Source organism: Cucurbita moschata, unplaced genomic scaffold (assembly GCF_002738365.1).
Source record: "Cucurbita moschata cultivar Rifu unplaced genomic scaffold, Cmos_1.0 Cmo_Scf00030, whole genome shotgun sequence".
NCBI lineage: Eukaryota > Viridiplantae > Streptophyta > Magnoliopsida > Cucurbitales > Cucurbitaceae > Cucurbita > Cucurbita moschata.
Window position 1 is genome coordinate 325,956 of NW_019268546.1, and position 18,501 is coordinate 344,456.

At 34.7% G+C, this 18,501-nt stretch overlaps 2 protein-coding genes and 3 non-coding genes across 5 annotated transcripts in view; 1 reads left to right on the forward strand and 4 right to left on the reverse strand.

Moving 5' to 3' along the window:
* LOC111464270 (vesicle-associated membrane protein 722-like) overlaps nucleotides 1–1,310 on the reverse strand; it is a 3,523-nt gene extending 2,213 nt beyond the window's left edge. Inside the window, exon 1 of the mRNA XM_023108396.1 lies at nucleotides 1,005–1,310. Within this exon, the coding sequence (XP_022964164.1) occupies nucleotides 1,005–1,197 (193 nt within the window). The 5' untranslated portion in view covers nucleotides 1,198–1,310. The remainder of the gene's footprint in view (nucleotides 1–1,004) is intronic.
* A 155-nt stretch (nucleotides 1,311–1,465) lies between these two features.
* TRNAM-CAU lies at nucleotides 1,466–1,549 on the reverse strand. Its single transcript is given in 2 exon segments — nucleotides 1,466–1,501; nucleotides 1,512–1,549. It is a non-coding gene; the product is annotated as a tRNA-Met (tRNA).
* A 455-nt stretch (nucleotides 1,550–2,004) lies between these two features.
* On the reverse strand, nucleotides 2,005–2,089 carry TRNAM-CAU. Its single transcript is given in 2 exon segments — nucleotides 2,005–2,040; nucleotides 2,052–2,089. It is a non-coding gene; the product is annotated as a tRNA-Met (tRNA).
* An 842-nt stretch (nucleotides 2,090–2,931) lies between these two features.
* Nucleotides 2,932–3,018, reverse strand: TRNAM-CAU. The gene is given in 2 exon segments: nucleotides 2,932–2,967; nucleotides 2,981–3,018. It is a non-coding gene; the product is annotated as a tRNA-Met (tRNA).
* A 7,047-nt stretch (nucleotides 3,019–10,065) lies between these two features.
* LOC111464357 (non-lysosomal glucosylceramidase) lies at nucleotides 10,066–17,679 on the forward strand. Its single transcript, XM_023108532.1, has 18 exons — nucleotides 10,066–10,146; nucleotides 10,262–10,372; nucleotides 10,483–10,539; nucleotides 10,622–10,698; nucleotides 10,797–10,896; nucleotides 11,089–11,162; nucleotides 11,621–11,721; nucleotides 11,806–11,909; nucleotides 12,456–12,509; nucleotides 12,590–12,645; nucleotides 12,745–12,783; nucleotides 13,307–13,448; nucleotides 13,584–13,768; nucleotides 14,184–14,251; nucleotides 14,447–14,519; nucleotides 15,066–15,127; nucleotides 15,224–16,523; nucleotides 17,128–17,679. Exons 1-18 carry the CDS (start codon nucleotides 10,066–10,068, stop codon nucleotides 17,387–17,389), a joined length of 2,946 nt encoding a protein of 981 aa, XP_022964300.1. The 3' UTR covers nucleotides 17,390–17,679.
* The last annotated feature ends 822 nt before the right edge of the window (nucleotides 17,680–18,501 follow it).

Here is an 18,501-nt window from a genome sequence, read left to right on the forward strand (position 1 = left end):
TTTTTTTTTTTTTTTTTTTTTGTTAAAGAGTAATATATTTTTGGAAAAATTACAAATATAATCTATAAACTTTATTTATAAATAAATATACAATTTTTTTTAAAAGAATATCATCAAATGTTGAAAATTTTACTAAACAAGTAATAGATTTTTTGAAAACTAATTTCAAAAGTAACATAAAATTTATTTTTGGACCAAAAATTACAAATATAATCTTTAAACTTTAATTATTTTAAGTTTATGTATTGAAATTACAAATATAATCTAAAAACTTTAGTTTGTTGGATGATGAAAGTTCCAAGTCAAGTTAAGAATGATCATCGGTTTATAATCAATGAATACTCTCTCCATTGGTCTGAGGCCTTTTGGGAAGCCCAAAGCAAAACCTCGTGAGCTTATGCTCAAAGTGGACAATAATCGTGTTTTTCTAACATGGTATCAGAGTCATTCTAACATCCAGAAGAAAAGGAGTCGAGCCTCTTCGAAGGCATAGTCAAAAAGTGACTAGAGAAGTCTCCAAAGGATTAGAGTCGATACTCAATTAGGGGGGAGGCGTACTTTGTTCGAGGAGAGGTGTAGTGCATAGTCAAAAAGTGACTAGAGAAGTCTCCAAAGGATTGGAGTCGAGGCTCGATTAGGAGGAGGCGTACTTTGTTCGAGGAGAGGTGTAGTCCACATCGGCTAATTTAAGGAATGATCATTGGTCTGAGCCCTTCTAGAAAGCCCAAAACGAAGTCATGAGAGGTTATGCTCAACGTAGACAATATTGTACCATCGTGGAGAGTCATTCTAGCATAGTTATTTGATATATATATATATAATGAATTTAGGAAAATTAAACGGTTAAAATTGTAGATGAAGTGATTAATTACGATCATGCCAATAGAATCAGAGTTCTCAACACCAACCGTTAAATCGCCAATTTGAAGATAATCGATCTCAAGAACAATCAAACGAGTGAATGAATAGAGATTGAAAGATCAAAATGAAAAGGAAAAGCGTACTGAATCCGTTGTCGACGAGGTAATTGAAGGTATGGCCATCGCAAGTGTAAGTGAAGCGATTGTTGGTAGCAGGAAGCCTCTGGAGGCACTCAGCGGCGATGCTACTAAAATTTCCTGAGAAATCTGTATACTCAGCCAAAATCACCGTTCCTCGAGCGACGAAGCTGTAAATCAAAGATTTCTGCTGCGCCATAGCGATTGGAATTCAAGAACAGAGAACGAATTTGGGAGAGGAAAAGAAATTAAGTCAATGAATGGCTAAGGAGGCTTTTGAATTTTGTTTTGGCTTGCTTGCTTGCGCGTTCGATTACGCAGTCGATTTGTTTTTTTAAGAAGAAAAATAATTTCGAAGCGGACCCGGTAAGTCGCTGCCCGGATTTATTATCATTTTTTTTTTTTGGTCAAGTTATTGTTGTTTAATTCGTTGAAATATAAATTCCAGTTAAAAAGAAAAAAAATATTGGGGTGAGAGAGGCTCGAACTCTCGACCTCAGGATCGCTCTTAGCTATGAGACCTACGCGCTAGCCAACTGCGCCACCACCCCATTTGTTGACTTTTTCAGTATATTAAATTAGTTAACTTTAGTTAACCTATAGAAAATATTTCAGACTTGGCATATTAGAAAATAAATAAAAATATTATAATATCTCATTGGTTTTTTAAAATTCAAAATAAATAAATAAAATTGAATATCATTGTTATGTCAATAGTCAAGTGAGTCATTAAATCATGTCTAAATTGATTTGAATACTTTAATTTGTGTTTAATTAGTTATTCAACTTTTAAAATGTTTGAAGCAAAGAATAAAAATTTAGGTATTTAAAGAATTTTAAACTACAATTAAGTTTTTTATTATTATTATTACTATTATTAGTTTTGAAGCTGACCAGGTCAGATACTACCCGGATTTTTTTTTTTTCGGTCAATTTATTGTATTTAATGAGTAATATTGAAGTATGGATTTTGAGTCAAGAAAAATAAAATAAAATAAAAAAATGATGGGGTGAGAGAGGCTCGAACTCTCGACCTCAGGATCACTCTTTTGCTATGAGACCTACGCGCTAACCAACTGCGCCACCACCCCATTGGTGTGAAAATCTTTTTTATTATTTTAATGTACAATTATTTTAAAACTAGAAGTTTATTTTGTAACAGTTATTATGTCTGATTTTCTAAAAAGAAATTATTGATAAAATGTTGATTAGAATGTTCGTACGTATTATTTTTCATGAATGTTAGCTACTTTTATTAGATAAGATATTTTATGTGACACCGGAATAAATAAGGAGTACAGAAATAAACTAATATTAAAGGTATGATAACTAAGAAAGACTTTAAAAAAAATTGAAATTCATTAGTATAAATTTCATTTTCAGTAGCTCAGTTATATAAATTATATGGTTAAACGTGTTTTATTGAGAATAATTTCATATTAGGTGACATCATATGAATTTTCATGAAATACATGTGAGTGGAGATTAATGATGTTGGAAGAACGAAGAAACATGACCATAATATAAGGGATGCAAGAAAATCTTCGGCTCAGCAAGTGCCAAATCTCGATAGAAATTATCTTGTTGTGTTATTTACTTTTTGTATATAGTTTAAATTAGTGAGTGAATGAAAACATTGTGTTAATGGGCTTGTTCATATTATATTATTGTTGAATTTATTAATTTTAAAGTTTAATAATATTAAATGTAAAATTTGGATATTTAATCTTCATATAAATATAATTACAAAGTAATATTTAAGATTTTTTTAGATATAAATAAACTTTTTTATGCAAATAATTTTTTGTTTCGCTTGAATTACGAGTCTTATTTTCTTTTATTTATTTTTTTGTCTTTTTTGTAAGTTTTGGAGCTGACCCGGTCAGTTTCCTACCCGGATTCCTTTTTTTTCGGAGAAAAAAAAAATTAGAATTGGGGTGAGAGAGGCTCGAACTCTCGACCTCAGGATCACTCTTTTCAGCTATGAGACCTACGCGCTAGCCAACTGCGCCACCACCCCAATATGAGATCAGGTTCAGTTAGTAATAAAAAGACTAAAAATAATTTGTTTCATTTCAATAATTGTCATGCTCACGTCACAATTTAATTATTAAAATTTAATGAGAATGGAAGGTCTTAAAAGAATATTTAAGTTAATAATTATATTTTGTATTTTTTTAATTAAAATATTTATTACTAATAGCAAAAACTCAATTTAATTCCTAAAAAGTTGGAGTTGTACGACCTTTTTAACTCTTATAATCTGAAAGCTCTTGGCTTCAATTAATTATAATTTTTATTTTTTTAATCCAAATAAAAACGATCATAACTATAAGATATTAAAAAATGTTTAGAAAAAATTGAAAGTTACTATCTATACTAACAAGTAATACCTTCCTTTTGAATGACTCAGTCATATTTTGCTTGGAATAGTTCAGTGTTACGTGATCTCCATAGAATTTTTTTAGGAAACATGTGAATAATGACAAAGCATGCTATGCAGGGAATGTCAAGGACCATCAAATGCTGAATCTGGATTTCAAATCTTGAGTATGGGACGTTACATGGGTCGTGTACCTCTTGTATGATACTTTTATTTCTATTTATAGAGGGGTAGTCTAAGATTTATCGGGTGTTTGAATTGTTTATTCCCTCAATTTTTACACTTTCTTGTTGTCACTTCAAAATTCTCCAAGGTTTAATAGTGTGATGTGACAGCATCAAAATTCGACTTCAAGGTGTGGACCACCTCAGGTCAACAACATTGCTATGTTTGGTTCGATATTATATTTTAGAGACGAACAACTAACTCAATGAATTTTTTGAATTCTCAATATTTTATGCCGTTGGTCGATATTGTTCACCTCGAATCTTCTCGTAGTTGACTCTAGTATAGTTTCAGTTACATAAAATGGATTTGACTTCAAAAAAAAAAAAAAAAAAGAAAAAACTTCCTTACATGTGTAATTAACTCATAATTATTTACTAGTAAATTAAATTCTATTAAAAGTTGCCATTTTTCCTTTTAATAATATAAAAAATAATATAAATGGATTTTATCCAAAAACGAAAAAGGATATACAATGAGTTAGATTGGGTTTATTATTTAATAAAAGTTATTTGAGTTAGAAAAAATTTACAATATAAAATATTTGAACATAACTCAACTCAACCGATAAACATTTTCGAGGACCCAAGTTCAGTTCAATCAGTCAAAGGGTGTCGGTTTCGACTTTCCTTCCTGCCTGTTACGTCTCTAGAATCTTTCATTGAGTGTTTACAGTCTTTGTGATCTCGTTTTCTCAGATTGGACAGGTCGGTCAGGGGCTTCGCTTTGGAGTTACACTTGGATCCTGTAGTAAGATAATAGAATAAAAGGAAAAGGAATAAGAATTCAGGTCAAGCAGCCTTCTTTCTCTCCGGCCCCTCTCCCTTCAAACATTATAACTGAATCTGATCTCTTTCCCCCCTGATGGAACTGTATGTAAGAAAAGAGGAAGAAACAGCATAAGAGCCCTTCCTTTGTTGAGCTCTGGCATCCCGCTCTTCGAGATCTTTCATCGGCTCTTCTTTCCATTCAAGAAAAAATAGCGGTTGACTTTGATTCAAGATATCTCCTAAATCAGACGAAACATTCTAGATCTTTCTCCTGTCCCTACTTCCTCAACCGAACCCGACTATGTATAAGTAATAAGTAGAAGTAGTATAAGGAAGGGCAAGTATTAGACTAAATCATACTACGCGTGATCCACGAAATGGCGTTTCAGGGCTTGCTTGGATAAGGCTTTTCAGTTTCAATACAGTAGACAGTATTCAGTGAATCATTCCAATTTCACAACGGGGATTCCTCTACTTTTGACTGATGGAAAGCATCTCTCCTTAGCTGATATTACCTGACCCAACCCGCAATCACAATAGAAAAAGTGGTTCTTGCCGAGAGAGTCGCATCGGAGACATCTTTATCTGAGGAGGAGGCTTCAACTATATTTTACTGGTTTACGTTGCCTGTTCTAATTTTTCATTACTAGACGTGTTCAAAAATCAATCCGAACCGGTAACCAAACCGAACCGAACCGAACCGAATTAGGACACTCTTTAGCCATCAAAATGGAAGATGGGCCCGGCCTATATATATATATATATATATATATACACTATACATCATTAAATTAAATATGAGTGTGACAAACTAATGGAATAAAAGGCCCACATTTATGATAAACCAAACTAAAAAAATAAAAAGAAAAAACATTTTTGATAAATATTCTATTCATTTTACACCACAAAACATTTAAAAATTAAATTAGTGGCAACTAAAATTTTCAGTCATTCTAACCACGCCACGGTCACATTCTAACCGTGGTCAATTCCAATTATATCAATTTTATTTTTAAAAAAATTTAAAAAATTTCTTGATGATAACTCTTAAAAGAATATTAATATATTTTAAATATATGATAAAGTTAAAAGAATATTTTTCAATAATTTAACGGTCTAGAAAATGAACGACAAAACTTTCTTTTTTTAACCACATAATTTGCGCTTGGGCATTGCATGAATGCTACGTGTCAGCCAGATATACATCCTACGTGGCTATACATGTCCACTTAGCTTTAAATTGTAACACGTGACGGGTTTTTGTGTAGAACCGAGATGGTTCCGTTAATTGTAAGGCGGTGGTTCAAAATTTCACGTTCCGTTTTGGCCGTCGTTTTCTAAGAATTAAAAATTAAATTACTTTTATTTATTTAACTTTATTGAATTTCATTATTTGTCGACCACTTGTCTTCAACGGTCAAATTGGCGAAAAGTCAAAACAAACGTGATTATAAATATAGTTTATATCTCTAAAATTTAAAACTATTAAAAAATTAATTTTAGCTTATTGTAATTTTTGTTAAATTACGCTCGTGTTCATGTTATTGTAAAACTACGAACCTTTGATAATTGGATCTAAAAATGTAGCTAACGAACAAAACCTACAACCTTAAAAGCCCCAAAAACAAATCTGGAAATCAATGGAAAGATAGTTGATCAAATATCTTAAAATAAAAAAATTTGTTTGAGATTTAAATCACTTGAACACAATTGTAACTTTCAAGCTCATCAATAACGTTTGGTGGGTCCATGTGTTCGTGTGTGGACTGTGTGTAGTGAAATACAAGACATCTAATCCTGACTGAAAAGCGAAGACCAAAGTCATGCATATTTTTAAAAATGACACGTCCCACCATATAATTACTTTTCTTGACCCACTTAACGAGTATTTCTTAAAATACTTAAATCACGTAAAAGTAAAGTACTTTTATACGGATGATGACATCATGATGAAGGCCATGGAACTGTATGTTAGGATAGACACACTCGTGTACGCTGGTTTCATTTCTTTTATTTAATTGATGCGGTTTGGATTTAAAAGAAAAATAACTTGGAAAAATTAATGTTTTTGAAATTGAATATTTCAAAAAATAAATAACAAAAAGTGCATACAACAACAATTATCAAACAAACAAGAAAAAGACAGAATTTAAATTTTAAATCTCAACCGTATAATGAATTTGGCTGGAAAAAAACACAACAAAATCAACTTCCAAGACAAACTTGTTCTTGTCACTCACTTTTTTCATATGAATGGCTCACCAGCATTTAAGAAACAAGACAAAAATTAAACAACAAATGAATGAATCCATTCTAAATGTCTAATTTTTAACCCAAATTCCACACCTTTGAAAATTCTTTACTGTTAGATGAACACTACTCTTCACAATGAATTTAGGAGAATGATCATGTGTTTATAAACAAATAATACTCTCTCCATTGGTGTGAGGTCTGTTGGGAAGTACAAAAGTAAAACCATAAGAGCTTAGATTCAAAATGGACAATAGAATGATCATTCTTTAAATTAGTCAATCAGACGTTTATCATCCACCAATAACTAAATCTATGAAATAGACAACAGGAGGTCCGACTGCGTCTTGTAGTTGTTGGCTTGTGGTGGTGGCAAATTTGGTTGAGGCATTTTGTCAAACACCTCGCGGGCAATTTCATTATTATAACCTTTTCACACCTTCTATAATTTTTGTGGCTGGCGGCTCGTTGGGGTCCAGTTCGGATGGCCGACAGGGTCGCCCACGCCATCGCCATCGCCACGCACACCCATCGCCATGCTACGCCTTTCGATCCCTTCAACTCAACGCTTAAAATATTCCATATTATAGAATTACGGTTGATTTGAATTATCGAACCCCCACTTCACTTTTATAATTATTCTAGGAGGTGTTTGGCCCACCCACTTAGGTTTGGTGGAGCGGCCTAAAATAAGTTCATCCATGTTCTTAAGGGTCAGGCGAGGCTTGAGATGAATTCGATGCGGTGCCCGACACGACATCGACACAACATCTTTTGATGCTAAAGTCAACGACGTGCCCGGGACAAAACATAGCTTGCTTAAGTCAATGACATGCCTAGGATAGAACATAGCTCAAATTTAGGAAAGATTGCGTATGTCTTATGGGTGTAGATTCACTACTCTATTTGGTGTGTCAAGGTTGTATTTAAGGTCTTCCCCCTCTAAATAGTCAACACGCTCTTCAGCTCGACTTTCAACCTTTGACGAGCACGTTTTTCCCCTTTTCTTTCAAAATTCGGGCCTCTCGATTCGTTTTGAAGTTTTCTTTACATGGGATGTGTAACAACCTAAACTCATCGCTAATAAATATTGTCTACTTTGACCCGTTACGTATCGCTGTCAGCTTCACGGTTTTAGAACGCGTTTGCTAGAGAGAGGTTTCTATACCATTATAAAGAATGTTTTGTTCCCCTCTCCAACAGATGTGAGATCTCACAATCCACTCCCTTTTCGAAGCCCAACATCATCACTAGCACTCGTTCCTTTCTCCAATCAATATGGACCCCCTCCCCCTCGATCCACCCTTCTTCAAGACCCAGCGTCCTTGTTACATATCGCTGTCAGCCTCACAGTTCTAAAACGCATTTGCTAGGGAGAGGTTTCTACACCATTATAAAGAATGCTTCATTCCCCTCTCTAACCAATGTGAGATCTGACAATCTACCCCTTTTTGAGGCCCAGCATCATAACTGACACTTGTTCCCTTCTCCCCTCGTTCCTTTCAGGGCTCAGTCTCCTCACTTGCATATCGTTTGGTGTCTGACTCTAATACTATTTATAACAGTCTAAGTATGTCTTGTTACCTACTGATTCAATTCATTAACAACTTTTAATCACTTTTATAAGCCAACACTAATGAATTTAATGAACATAAAATTTGATTTTCAACTGTTATGAACTAAATTGGAAAATCAATAAAAAGTCAACCATATACTATAAAAAAAAACTTTATAATAGGGCAAATATTTTGGCCAACCCACCAAAAGAAGTTCATCTAATGATTTCAATGACAAGTGAAAGGACATTGAATTTCATTAAAGGAATATGATATTTTAAAAGGTTATATTTAATGTGAATGCACATGTCAATGATGTCATTATTATTTTTTTATTTTTCCTTTTAAAAAATTATATTTGTGAAAACCCTTTTTTCCCCTTCCAATTTTACCTTTTTACCTTCCAAAATTATTTAAATTGACTAATGCATTTAAAAGTAATATTCTATAATATTTTAATATAAATCCATTTATTTGGGGCAAAACTGGAAATAGCAACACTTGGAGGTTTTACTTGCTAATTTTCACAAGTTATATATATATATATATATATATATATATATATATATATATATGAAAAATAAATACATTTTTTGCCAATAAAATTTCACGTTTATATTAAAAAAATAAATAAATAAAAGAAACTCATTTTCTTATAAATTCGTTTTTTCAAAGTATTGACAAAATAATATAATATTAAATTTATTTGATTTTTCAAACTTTATTTACATAAAAAAAGCCTTTCATCTATTTAATTCCAATAAAATGAAATATTTATTAATGTATTAATTTATATCTTCAATTGAAAATTAATTTAAATATTTATTTTAATTATTATTTTAAAAAGTTGATACAGTTAAAGTGGTTTGAATTGATAAGAGTGTTTTTATCTATAAATAATGTTTTAAAAAATATTGGATAATTTATCGCTACTTTATATCTAAAAAAGAACCATTCATATGATAAAAATTAAAATTCAATAAAGAAAATAGCCGACGCCGACATTATTATTTTTTTTAATTTTTTAATTTTTTAATGTTTTAATTTTTACGAACTCAGTTTCATCATCTTCTCCAAAATAAAAATAAGAAGAAAGGCAAGGCGGTAAAGTATTTCAGAGGAGGAGAATCAAAAGGAGTAGCTCCGTTCATATTCCGAATCTCAACCTTGCAGCAACCGGACTGTGCGCCACTTGGCGATCAATCAGCCGGAGGTGAAACCAATTGACAGGTGGCTCTCCGGCGACGGGCCACGCTGCTCCCTAGTATCTAGCTTTCTGGGCCAATCAATTGGAGGCTTCTGTATTGTTTACTCTCTCTATTTTTTTTCTTTTGGATTTTCTTTTGGTAAAGGCTAATTTGATTCGAATTCCGTGAAGTTCGGCTCTATTTTGTTCGTAAAGTGGACTGGAATTCAATTCGGTTTCTTGAGCGGCGTTTTGTTTGTTGGTTGTGTTTGTGCTGGACGGAATTCAATTCGGTTTCTTCAACGGCGTGTTCTTTTTTGGTTGTTTTTGTGCCGGATCGGGCACCGAGCCTTGGATATTTTGGTTTTGGATTTGGATTTGGGTTTGGTGGTGTGGAGGTTGGTAGGATGGGGAATGAGAGTTGTTTTTTGATTTCGAATTAAGGTAGTGATTTGCTTCAGCTTGGTTTTTGATTTGGCGTTTGCTGTACACTCCGATTTGGGGCTGGTACTTGTCGTTTTTTTCGTCCTTGATTGGAGCTGAAGGGAGTTCCGTGGCTTCAATTGACTTGGAAGAAGGATTTGATTTTCAGAAGGAATTGCGTTTACGCTATCTTAGGCATTTTATATTTGGACCTCTGTGCTTGTTCTGGGCTATATCTTCACTCATCATCTACAAGTGATTTGAATTTCTCAACATGGTTAGTGGAAATTTGTTTCACTGTAGAAAGAACTCTTGGCCACCGGACGAATATATCAGCAAGTCGACTTTGCAGCTGGTAAGTTCATTGGAGATGCTTATTCTCTCATCGTTTCCTTGAAAACATCATGAATGTTTGTGAAATTTTGACTTGATTGACAAATATTTTTTTCAATGTTCTTCTTCCCTTGCAGTTTGATTTTGATAGTGCTTCACCACCTGAACAAGCGTGGAGAAGGAAATTAAATGGCCATGCGAATCTTCTCAAAGAATTTAGTGTCACATTTGTTGAAGCAATTAAAATGGTAAGTGATGGATTCTCGACATTTTTTGTTGCTGCGGAAGATATCATGTCTCGTCAATATCTCCTTTTATTGTTCTTTCTTTTGAGTGATGTGCAACCCAACTGCTATAGGTTCGACTTGGTATTCGTTTGTGGTCTTACGTAAGGGAAGAGGCTTCTCAAGGAAGGGTAATTTCCTCTTCAAATAAAAAAACAGCTTATTTCAATACTTTAGGACTTCGAAACCAATAACGAAACTTAATTTGTGCAGAAAGCACCAATTGATCCATTCACCAAAGAAGCTTGTAAACCTTCAGCATCTCAAGGGGTTCCACTCGGAGGAATGGGGTATGTTTCGGATCAATGGGCATTATACACGGTAGTTCACTGTCCGACGTTCAATTGTATATTCTTAATCTCATGGGATTTCTTTAAATGTAATGCAGAAGTGGCAGTATATCCAGAGGTTTTAGAGGCGAGTTCAGGCAATGGCAAATTATTCCCGGTACATGTGAAGCTTCTCCTGTCATGGCCAATCAATTTTCTGTAAGCCCTACCCTTTGACTATCTTCTAGGATATTTTTGTACAGATGTATGAGTACAAAGTTGTATTTAAGAGAATATATAAATATTAGAAGAATGGGAACATTCCTATATGTATATTTTTTCCTTTACCGTCTCTGCACTTACAACGTGTTTTGTTTTCGAGGTGGTTAATATGTTCTCATGGTTATGCAGATTTTTATTTCTAGAGATGGAGGAAATAAAAAATATGCGTCTGTCTTGGCTCCTGGTCAACATGAAGGCATAGGGTGAGGCTATCAGCTTATGAAGCCTCATTTTTTAAAATTCCACTTCTGTAAAATGCTAGATTCTTAGCTTCATTTTATAAGCTTAACATAACATGCTTGCCAATTTGTTGATGCACGTCGTATTACACATTCAGATACTATCTCTAATCTTCCAGGTCCCCAAAGAAGAGCTAACTGTAGTTCACCTAGTTATCTGGAGGAATCAATGTTCTGTATTGAAATTAATGAACTATATGTGCCCATAGGCTGTTAGTGTTATAGGGTTAGAAAAATATTTGAACATTTACCTCTAAAATAATCAAAGCAAGCCTTGTGTTCTCTTTTTGATTCGTACAATCCATTAGATACATATGGGGGATTTGTGCTAGCAAATCATGGAACCACTTGTTTCTAGTTTTAGCAAAAATTTTCATCTAATCAAAGTTGGGGCAGATTCTGAACATAATTCCCTATTGTAGGAAAGCTGGAGACTCGGGGATATCATCATGGGGATGGAATCTTGACGGTCAGCATTCCACATATCATGCTTTGTTCCCTAGGGCATGGACAGTATATGATGGTATCATTCTGTTCTTTTTTTCATTTGGTTTAGCTAGGTTTTCTGCCCTTTCTAACTTATCATTGATTAATGGCAATTTTTCAGGTGAGCCTGATCCAGAACTTAAAGTTTCGTGCAGGCAAATATCACCATTTATACCGCATAATTATCGAGATAGCAGTCTTCCCACTGCTGTTTTTGTATATACGGTATGTTTTCTTAGTAATAATCTCATGCAGTTATTTCAACAAGTTATGCTTCTAGCTATAAATGAAAATTATTATTTTTATTTCCTTGAGCATCAAGATTTCTAAGTATCTTTTGTATGAGAAAGGAAACTCAAAGTTGAGTGTTGCCTTTAAGTTTTATTCTACAAACTGGCATTTGGATTTGATATTGTTCATAACATGGTCCCACTAATTAGTTGCTGCACTTGACGGGGAACATCTTAAAGACAACTGATATTGATTTGTACTATAATCTTGTTTATTCCTCTTTCATTTGAATTCTTTTGTTGGTTGTTCTATGTTGCATGAAATAGTTAAATTTTTTCTCTCTCTAGTTCTTTGATTTTAGAAGTAAGAAATGATGGTTGTCTCTACATTTGTGGTGTGTTTTCTGCGACACCTTTTTGTTGCATTGCAGCATTCTATTATTAAGCCTTTTCAATTATGGAGGTCAATTTTTTCGACAAATAGGTTTACTTGGTTTTAGTTCCTTCTCCTTGATATTAATTTTTGTATTTATTCTTGTAGTTGGTAAATACTGGAAGGGAAAGGGCGAAAGTGAGCCTTGTTTTTTCTTGGGCGGTAAGATATTTTCTTTATCACTACTGTAATGCTATTTCCTATTCTTCCTGATCTAATCAACAATTATTTTGTATCTGCAGAATTCAATAGGAGGAATCTCACATTTATCTGGTGATCATGTGAATGAGCCATTTATGTGTGTACAAATCCAAATAATATGTGATCCTTCCCTCTCTTTCCTTCTTTCTTTCATCCTGTCTAACGTCTGATATTTGAATGTATTTTCCTTTGATAGAGGCGAAGATGGAGTATCTGGAGTGCTTCTACATCACAAGTAAGTCACCAAACCTTATACTCTATTTTACGGTTGGTTGGAAAGTGTCTTGGTTAATTGATCCCATGTATTTGAACACAGCCAGAGAGAGAGAGATAGAGGAGGTTGAACACTATAGTAACATATTTTTCATTGAATAGATATATAGATGTTAGAAAATTTGAAAGAAAAATGAGAGTTCTGTAATGTATCGAGACTATACATGATGTGCTATATCCGAACTTAAGTTTCATGATCAATGGACTTTTGATTGATATAAATCAAGTAGGCATTAGAGTAGCGAGTTTTGCTCATAATAATTGTGGAAAGCTATTGTTGATGACTTGGGACAACTTCACTTTGTACTATTATCTGTAATGTTAGAAACTGACCAAGTTTATGTTTCCTCATGTATTGTCGATGAGTACTACTTTTCCTGTTCTGTTTTTTATAACTCCCAACTTAGTTGCTGTGTTCCTTGTCTGACAGCTTGTGGATATGGTAGGCCTGTAAAGAATTTAAAAGACATGTGCATTTGTTTCAGGACTGCGAAAGGGAATCCTCCAGTTACTTTTGCCATAGCTGCATGTGAGACGCAAAATGTTAGTGTGACAGTTTTGCCATCTTTTGGACTCTCTGAAGGAAGTGGCGTCACAGCAAAGGACATGTGGGATAAAATGGTGCAGGTGAGAAACTCTTTCTACAGCCTTTTGTGGGGATGAGCAAAAGTTCACTCAGTTTTTGTTCCTATCTTATTATTGTGTTTTGATGGCCTTTCAATGTAAATATAATATATTAAAAGCATATTCAATTGTTGAAAGGATGGGCAATTTGATCGTGGTAACTACAGTTCGGGACCAAGCGTGCCTTCCTCACCTGGAGAGACACTTTGTGCTGCAGTTGCAGCCTCTGCATGGGTGGAGCCTCATGGAAAATGCACTGTCGCGTTTTCTCTTTCATGGTCATCTCCAAAAGTGAAGTTTTTGAAGGGATTCTCATATCATAGGTAGGTATTTGTATTTTTTTTTTTATTACAAACCAAACATTCATTAAGATGAGTGAGGCAACAAAAAAACAGAAGGCCATATTTGGTAGTTATTAGTAAGATATGTATTTGTCTTCATTTTTTCTTTTCAGATTCAAGTGTTCGGTAATTATTAAATAGAATCTTTGATTTGGTTTAAAATCATCAGCGAATGCCCTCCATATTTTTGCCTGCCGAGTCCATTGAACTCTTTTGATCATCTTCATACCTCATGTATATGCTCATCTATACAGTTTGGGGACAAGAGTTCATTCTTATAAACTAAGAACGTATATAAGATATCATGAAAAAATGTGTTATATGAAATGTGTTATATGAAATTATGTTTGTTCAATGTTGAACAATATAAAGTCTTGTCTTGCTCTGTGTGTTTCAGGAGGTACACAAAGTTTTACGGTACTTCTGAAAAGGCTGCTCAGACTTTGGCACATGATGCACTTACAAGTAAGCATCTCCGACTTATATTGACCTTGATCCGACAAACTTTTAAACAATGTTCTGTTTAGGATGACCTGTACATTTTTATTCTCTCGATGTACTTCTTAATCATATACTTCATATATTCCACTGATTCTTTAAATTCAATGAACTAAGCAGGATGATAAATTTTGTCTAATATCCTTCTTAAATCATCAACAGATTATAAAAGATGGGAAGAGGAGATTGAGAAATGGCAGGGGCCTATCCTCATGGATGAGAGGCTACCTGAATGGTAATAATTGTTCCATCGTTGTTAATTGTATGAATATTTTGTGGAGTTTGTTTATTCTTGCCTCGTTCCTTCAGGGAAACCCCCCTTCAACACTAACTCTCTAATTCATGCTTTTAAAATTTCAAGAATTAAAGTTGGTTTACGAATGATGTAAGGGCATTCTTGGAACAGGTGAAGTTTGTTATTTAGCATTGGAAAAAATGTCTGTTTCGAAGGCTTATCAGAGACTACTATTGGTTTTTAGGTGACTTGTCTAGACCGTTGGAAGTAATATTCTATGGCTGTAGATTTCTCAACTGGTTCTTGACGATTGTATCATTCATGTTGGATTAGCCATGTGGCAAAAAATTAATCAAGTGTGGCCTAAATGCACAAGAAAAAAAAAAAAAAAATCAGAAACAATTTTAGAAACCGAATCCTTTTAGGACAGAGTATTCCCATCACTGATACGTGTATTTTCTGTATTTCCTCGTGTCTCAAGGACATGAGCCACTTTTTTAATACGATTTACTTCTATGGCTTATGAGCGACATCTATTTTCTGCAGGTATAAGTTCACATTATTTAACGAGCTTTACTTTCTGGTTGCTGGTGGCACAGTCTGGATTGGTACTCAGCTACTTTAACTTCTCTTCTATGAACATTTAACTATTCATCTTTCTAACGGTTACAATATAACATGTGTTACTTCTATGGTACCTACAGATTCTTCCGTAGTGGGTAAAAAAATGGCAAATGATCACGATGAACTAGTAGCTAGAATAAAAGAGGAGGATATAAAAGCTACAGAAGCTGAAGTTAGTGGCAGGGGAGAAGAAGTCTCCAGGACTACGACCACCACTACTCTTAATGATTTTTCTGGTGTTGAATTTGATGATGAAGAAAATTCTACTTCTAGTTCCCATGTAAGTGAAGATGAGTTAATGGTTCCATTGAAAAGTGGCTACACTGACCGCTCTTATCAAACATACAAAGTAATGGACCCGGGAAACACCGAGGAAGATGTTGGTAGGTTTCTGTACTTGGAAGGAGTTGAATACGTAATGTGGTGCACGTATGATGTGCATTTTTATGCATCCTTTGCTCTTCTCGAGCTATTTCCCAAGATTGAACTCAATATTCAACGGGACTTTGCCAAAGCAGTCTTATCAGAAGACGGAAGAAAAGTGAAGTTTCTTGCTGATGGGAAATATGGAATCCGTAAAGTTAGAGGTGCCGTTCCACATGACCTTGGGACACATGATCCTTGGAATGAAATGAACGCTTACAACATCCACGATACAAGCAGGTGGAAGGATTTGAACACAAAGTTTGTGCTTCAGGTTTATAGAGATTTTGCTGCAACCCGTGACATGTCATTTGGAGTTGATGTTTGGCCGTCTGTCCGTGCTGCGATAGAATACATGGAACAATTTGACAGAGATGGTGACGGTGTAATTGAGAACGATGGATTTCCGGACCAGACCTATGATACTTGGACTGTTCATGGTATTAGTGCATACTGTGGCTGTTTGTGGGTTGCCGCTTTACAAGCTGCAGCAGCAATGGCCCATGAGCTGGGCGACCAAGAGTTTGCTGAAACGTGCAAGAGCAAATTTCTAAAAGCCAAACCAGTTTTGGAAGCGAAACTGTGGAATGGTTCCTATTTTAACTATGACAGTGGATCAAGTAGTAATAGTAAATCAATACAAGCTGATCAACTAGCAGGACAATGGTATACAGCATCCTCTGGTTTGCCTCCTCTGTTTGATGACTTCAAAATCAAAAGTGCTCTAAAAAAAATCTACGACTTCAATGTGATGAAAATTAAAGGAGGTAGGATGGGTGCTGTAAATGGGATGCATCCTAATGGAAAGGTGGATGAGACCTGCATGCAATCTCGTGAAATATGGACAGGTGTTACCTATGGTGTTGCAGCTACAATGATCCTTGCCGGTATGGAGGAGGAAGCATTTAAAACTGCAGAGGGTATATTCCTTGCTGGGTGGTCAGAAGAGGGATTTGGGTAAGTAAAAACTCAGACTAACCAGTTGCTACTCTTTATCTAATTTCTTCTATCTTTTAACCAGATCAATAGCACTTCAGATTGCTCTTACTATTTGTGCCACCCTGTTTCTACTAAATATTATTCATTGAAACAGTCTACTTCGCCACTTATAAAGAATTTATCAAATGCCTGCTACCACACAACACTTGTAATCAGAGTGAAAGAACGATACAAGATCAATTCCTTATGCAGTAGAAATTCACCCCCTGCCTTAAAATTTTCAATTTCTTTTTTCTTTTTAACTCTCAAGGCATTTTTTGTATTTGTTTTTAGGAGTTCAGAGAATGGGCTATAGGATTAGAACCTCAGATCTCTTGGCTGGTAATATCTGTCTTTAACCGATTGAACTATGCTTAGATTAGTGAACTTCTGTCCATTTTATACGAGATGCTGATTTGTACTTCTTCTTTGATTCTATGTAGTGTGCTTCCATTCGAGTGTGAAGTCTTTTCAATTACAATCTAGGACATACCACCATTTTCATATCATAATATCAATCTTCCCGTTATTCTTTCACAAAGCTCCATTCAATTGATCTTATTTCCTTCTCTACTGCTCACAGGTACTGGTTCCAGACACCTGAGGCATGGTCCACGGACGGGCACTACAGATCCCTCATATATATGCGACCACTGTCTATCTGGGGTATGCAGTGGGCATTATCCCTACCAAAGGCGATACTCGAGGCCCCAAAAATCAACGTAATGGACAGAATTCATGTATCCTCTGCCAGCACAAAGTTCTTCCACCATGAAACTGGTGTCAGAAGGATCGCTACAAAAGCTAAGTGTTTTGGTGATTCTGTTTTCAATTGTGCATGCTGATGCCCTTTTTTTCTTTTCTTTTTGCCAATTGACCCTTATAAAGTTGTCTTTGCAAAACCATGTCATTTGCTGCCCCAAACCTTTCCGACAGTTAAAAAGAGTAAAATACTGAGGGTAGGTTTGGAGAAAGCATGTTATTAAAGCTGTGTAAGTAATGGTGGAGATAAGACACGGGGTGGGTCAGAGCCTAGATAAGCTTATTCTCTCGGCAGCATCTTCATTCTGTCTATGAAAATGTTTGTATAGAGAATCATTTGTCATAATAATTGATTTATTTTCATATACCTACTGGATTCTTGGTCTGAATTACGGAACAAAAAGTTTTACAGTTTGACCATGCATCTAATAGTTAGGAAGAGTAGCCACATTGAGTAAGCTTTTTTAGTTTCGGGCAAAAGGAGGATGATTATTTGGTCACCTCGGGTGTAACGTACGTTATATATGTTACTTTTCACAGCCTAGCGTCTCGTTTAACAATTCGAGTTTTGTTCTAAGTTAGCACATGCCTTCCTCAGCATTCTCGAACAATTAGAACAGCTAATTGTTAATAGAATTTCACACATTCTACATCGTCCCATCTCTCTAGATGTGGTGCTACAAAAACAATAACATTTTAGGAAAATAAGAGGGATAAAGGAAAGACAAAACCTGGGAATCCCTTGTCTGGTGAAACGTAGCTACCTTAGACACCAGCCTGATACCTCATTTTCATGGCCAAAGAATATCATTTTCATGGCTGTTTGTGGGTAGTGGGCATGATGGAAGGATTTATAGCTGGATACTTTGTCAAATTTGCTATATAATTCCCGCCTAGAGCTCCTGGCCTCAACTTCTTTTTCTCCATTATTGTTTGAGATATTCAACCGTCTGTTTTGGTGAAGCAATTTGTGAAGATTGCTTTTTCTGTGTTAAACATGTGGAAATGATGTTTTAATCAATTATGTGCCATTCAGGTTGATATTTCTATTGAGTAATTTGCTGATGCTGATTTCTTCATGTAATTATTCACCAAGTTTGGAACAAGTTAAGATTAGTTAAGAAAAAGGGGTTATGTTTCCAACATCTTTTTGAAGCTATATTGAGTGTAAGAGTGGTTGCAATTTTGTCAAAAA

Coding starts and splice junctions, on each gene's coding strand:
- LOC111464357 (XM_023108532.1), top strand. CDS start 10,066: ATGGTTAGTGGAAATTTGTTTCACTGTAGAAAGAACTCTTGGCCACCG. Junction 12,510..12,589: donor GCCTTGTTTTTTCTTGGGCG/GTAAGATATTTT, acceptor TTGTATCTGCAG/AATTCAATAGGAGGAATCTC. Junction 14,252..14,446: donor GGCACATGATGCACTTACAA/GTAAGCATCTCC, acceptor AATCATCAACAG/ATTATAAAAGATGGGAAGAG.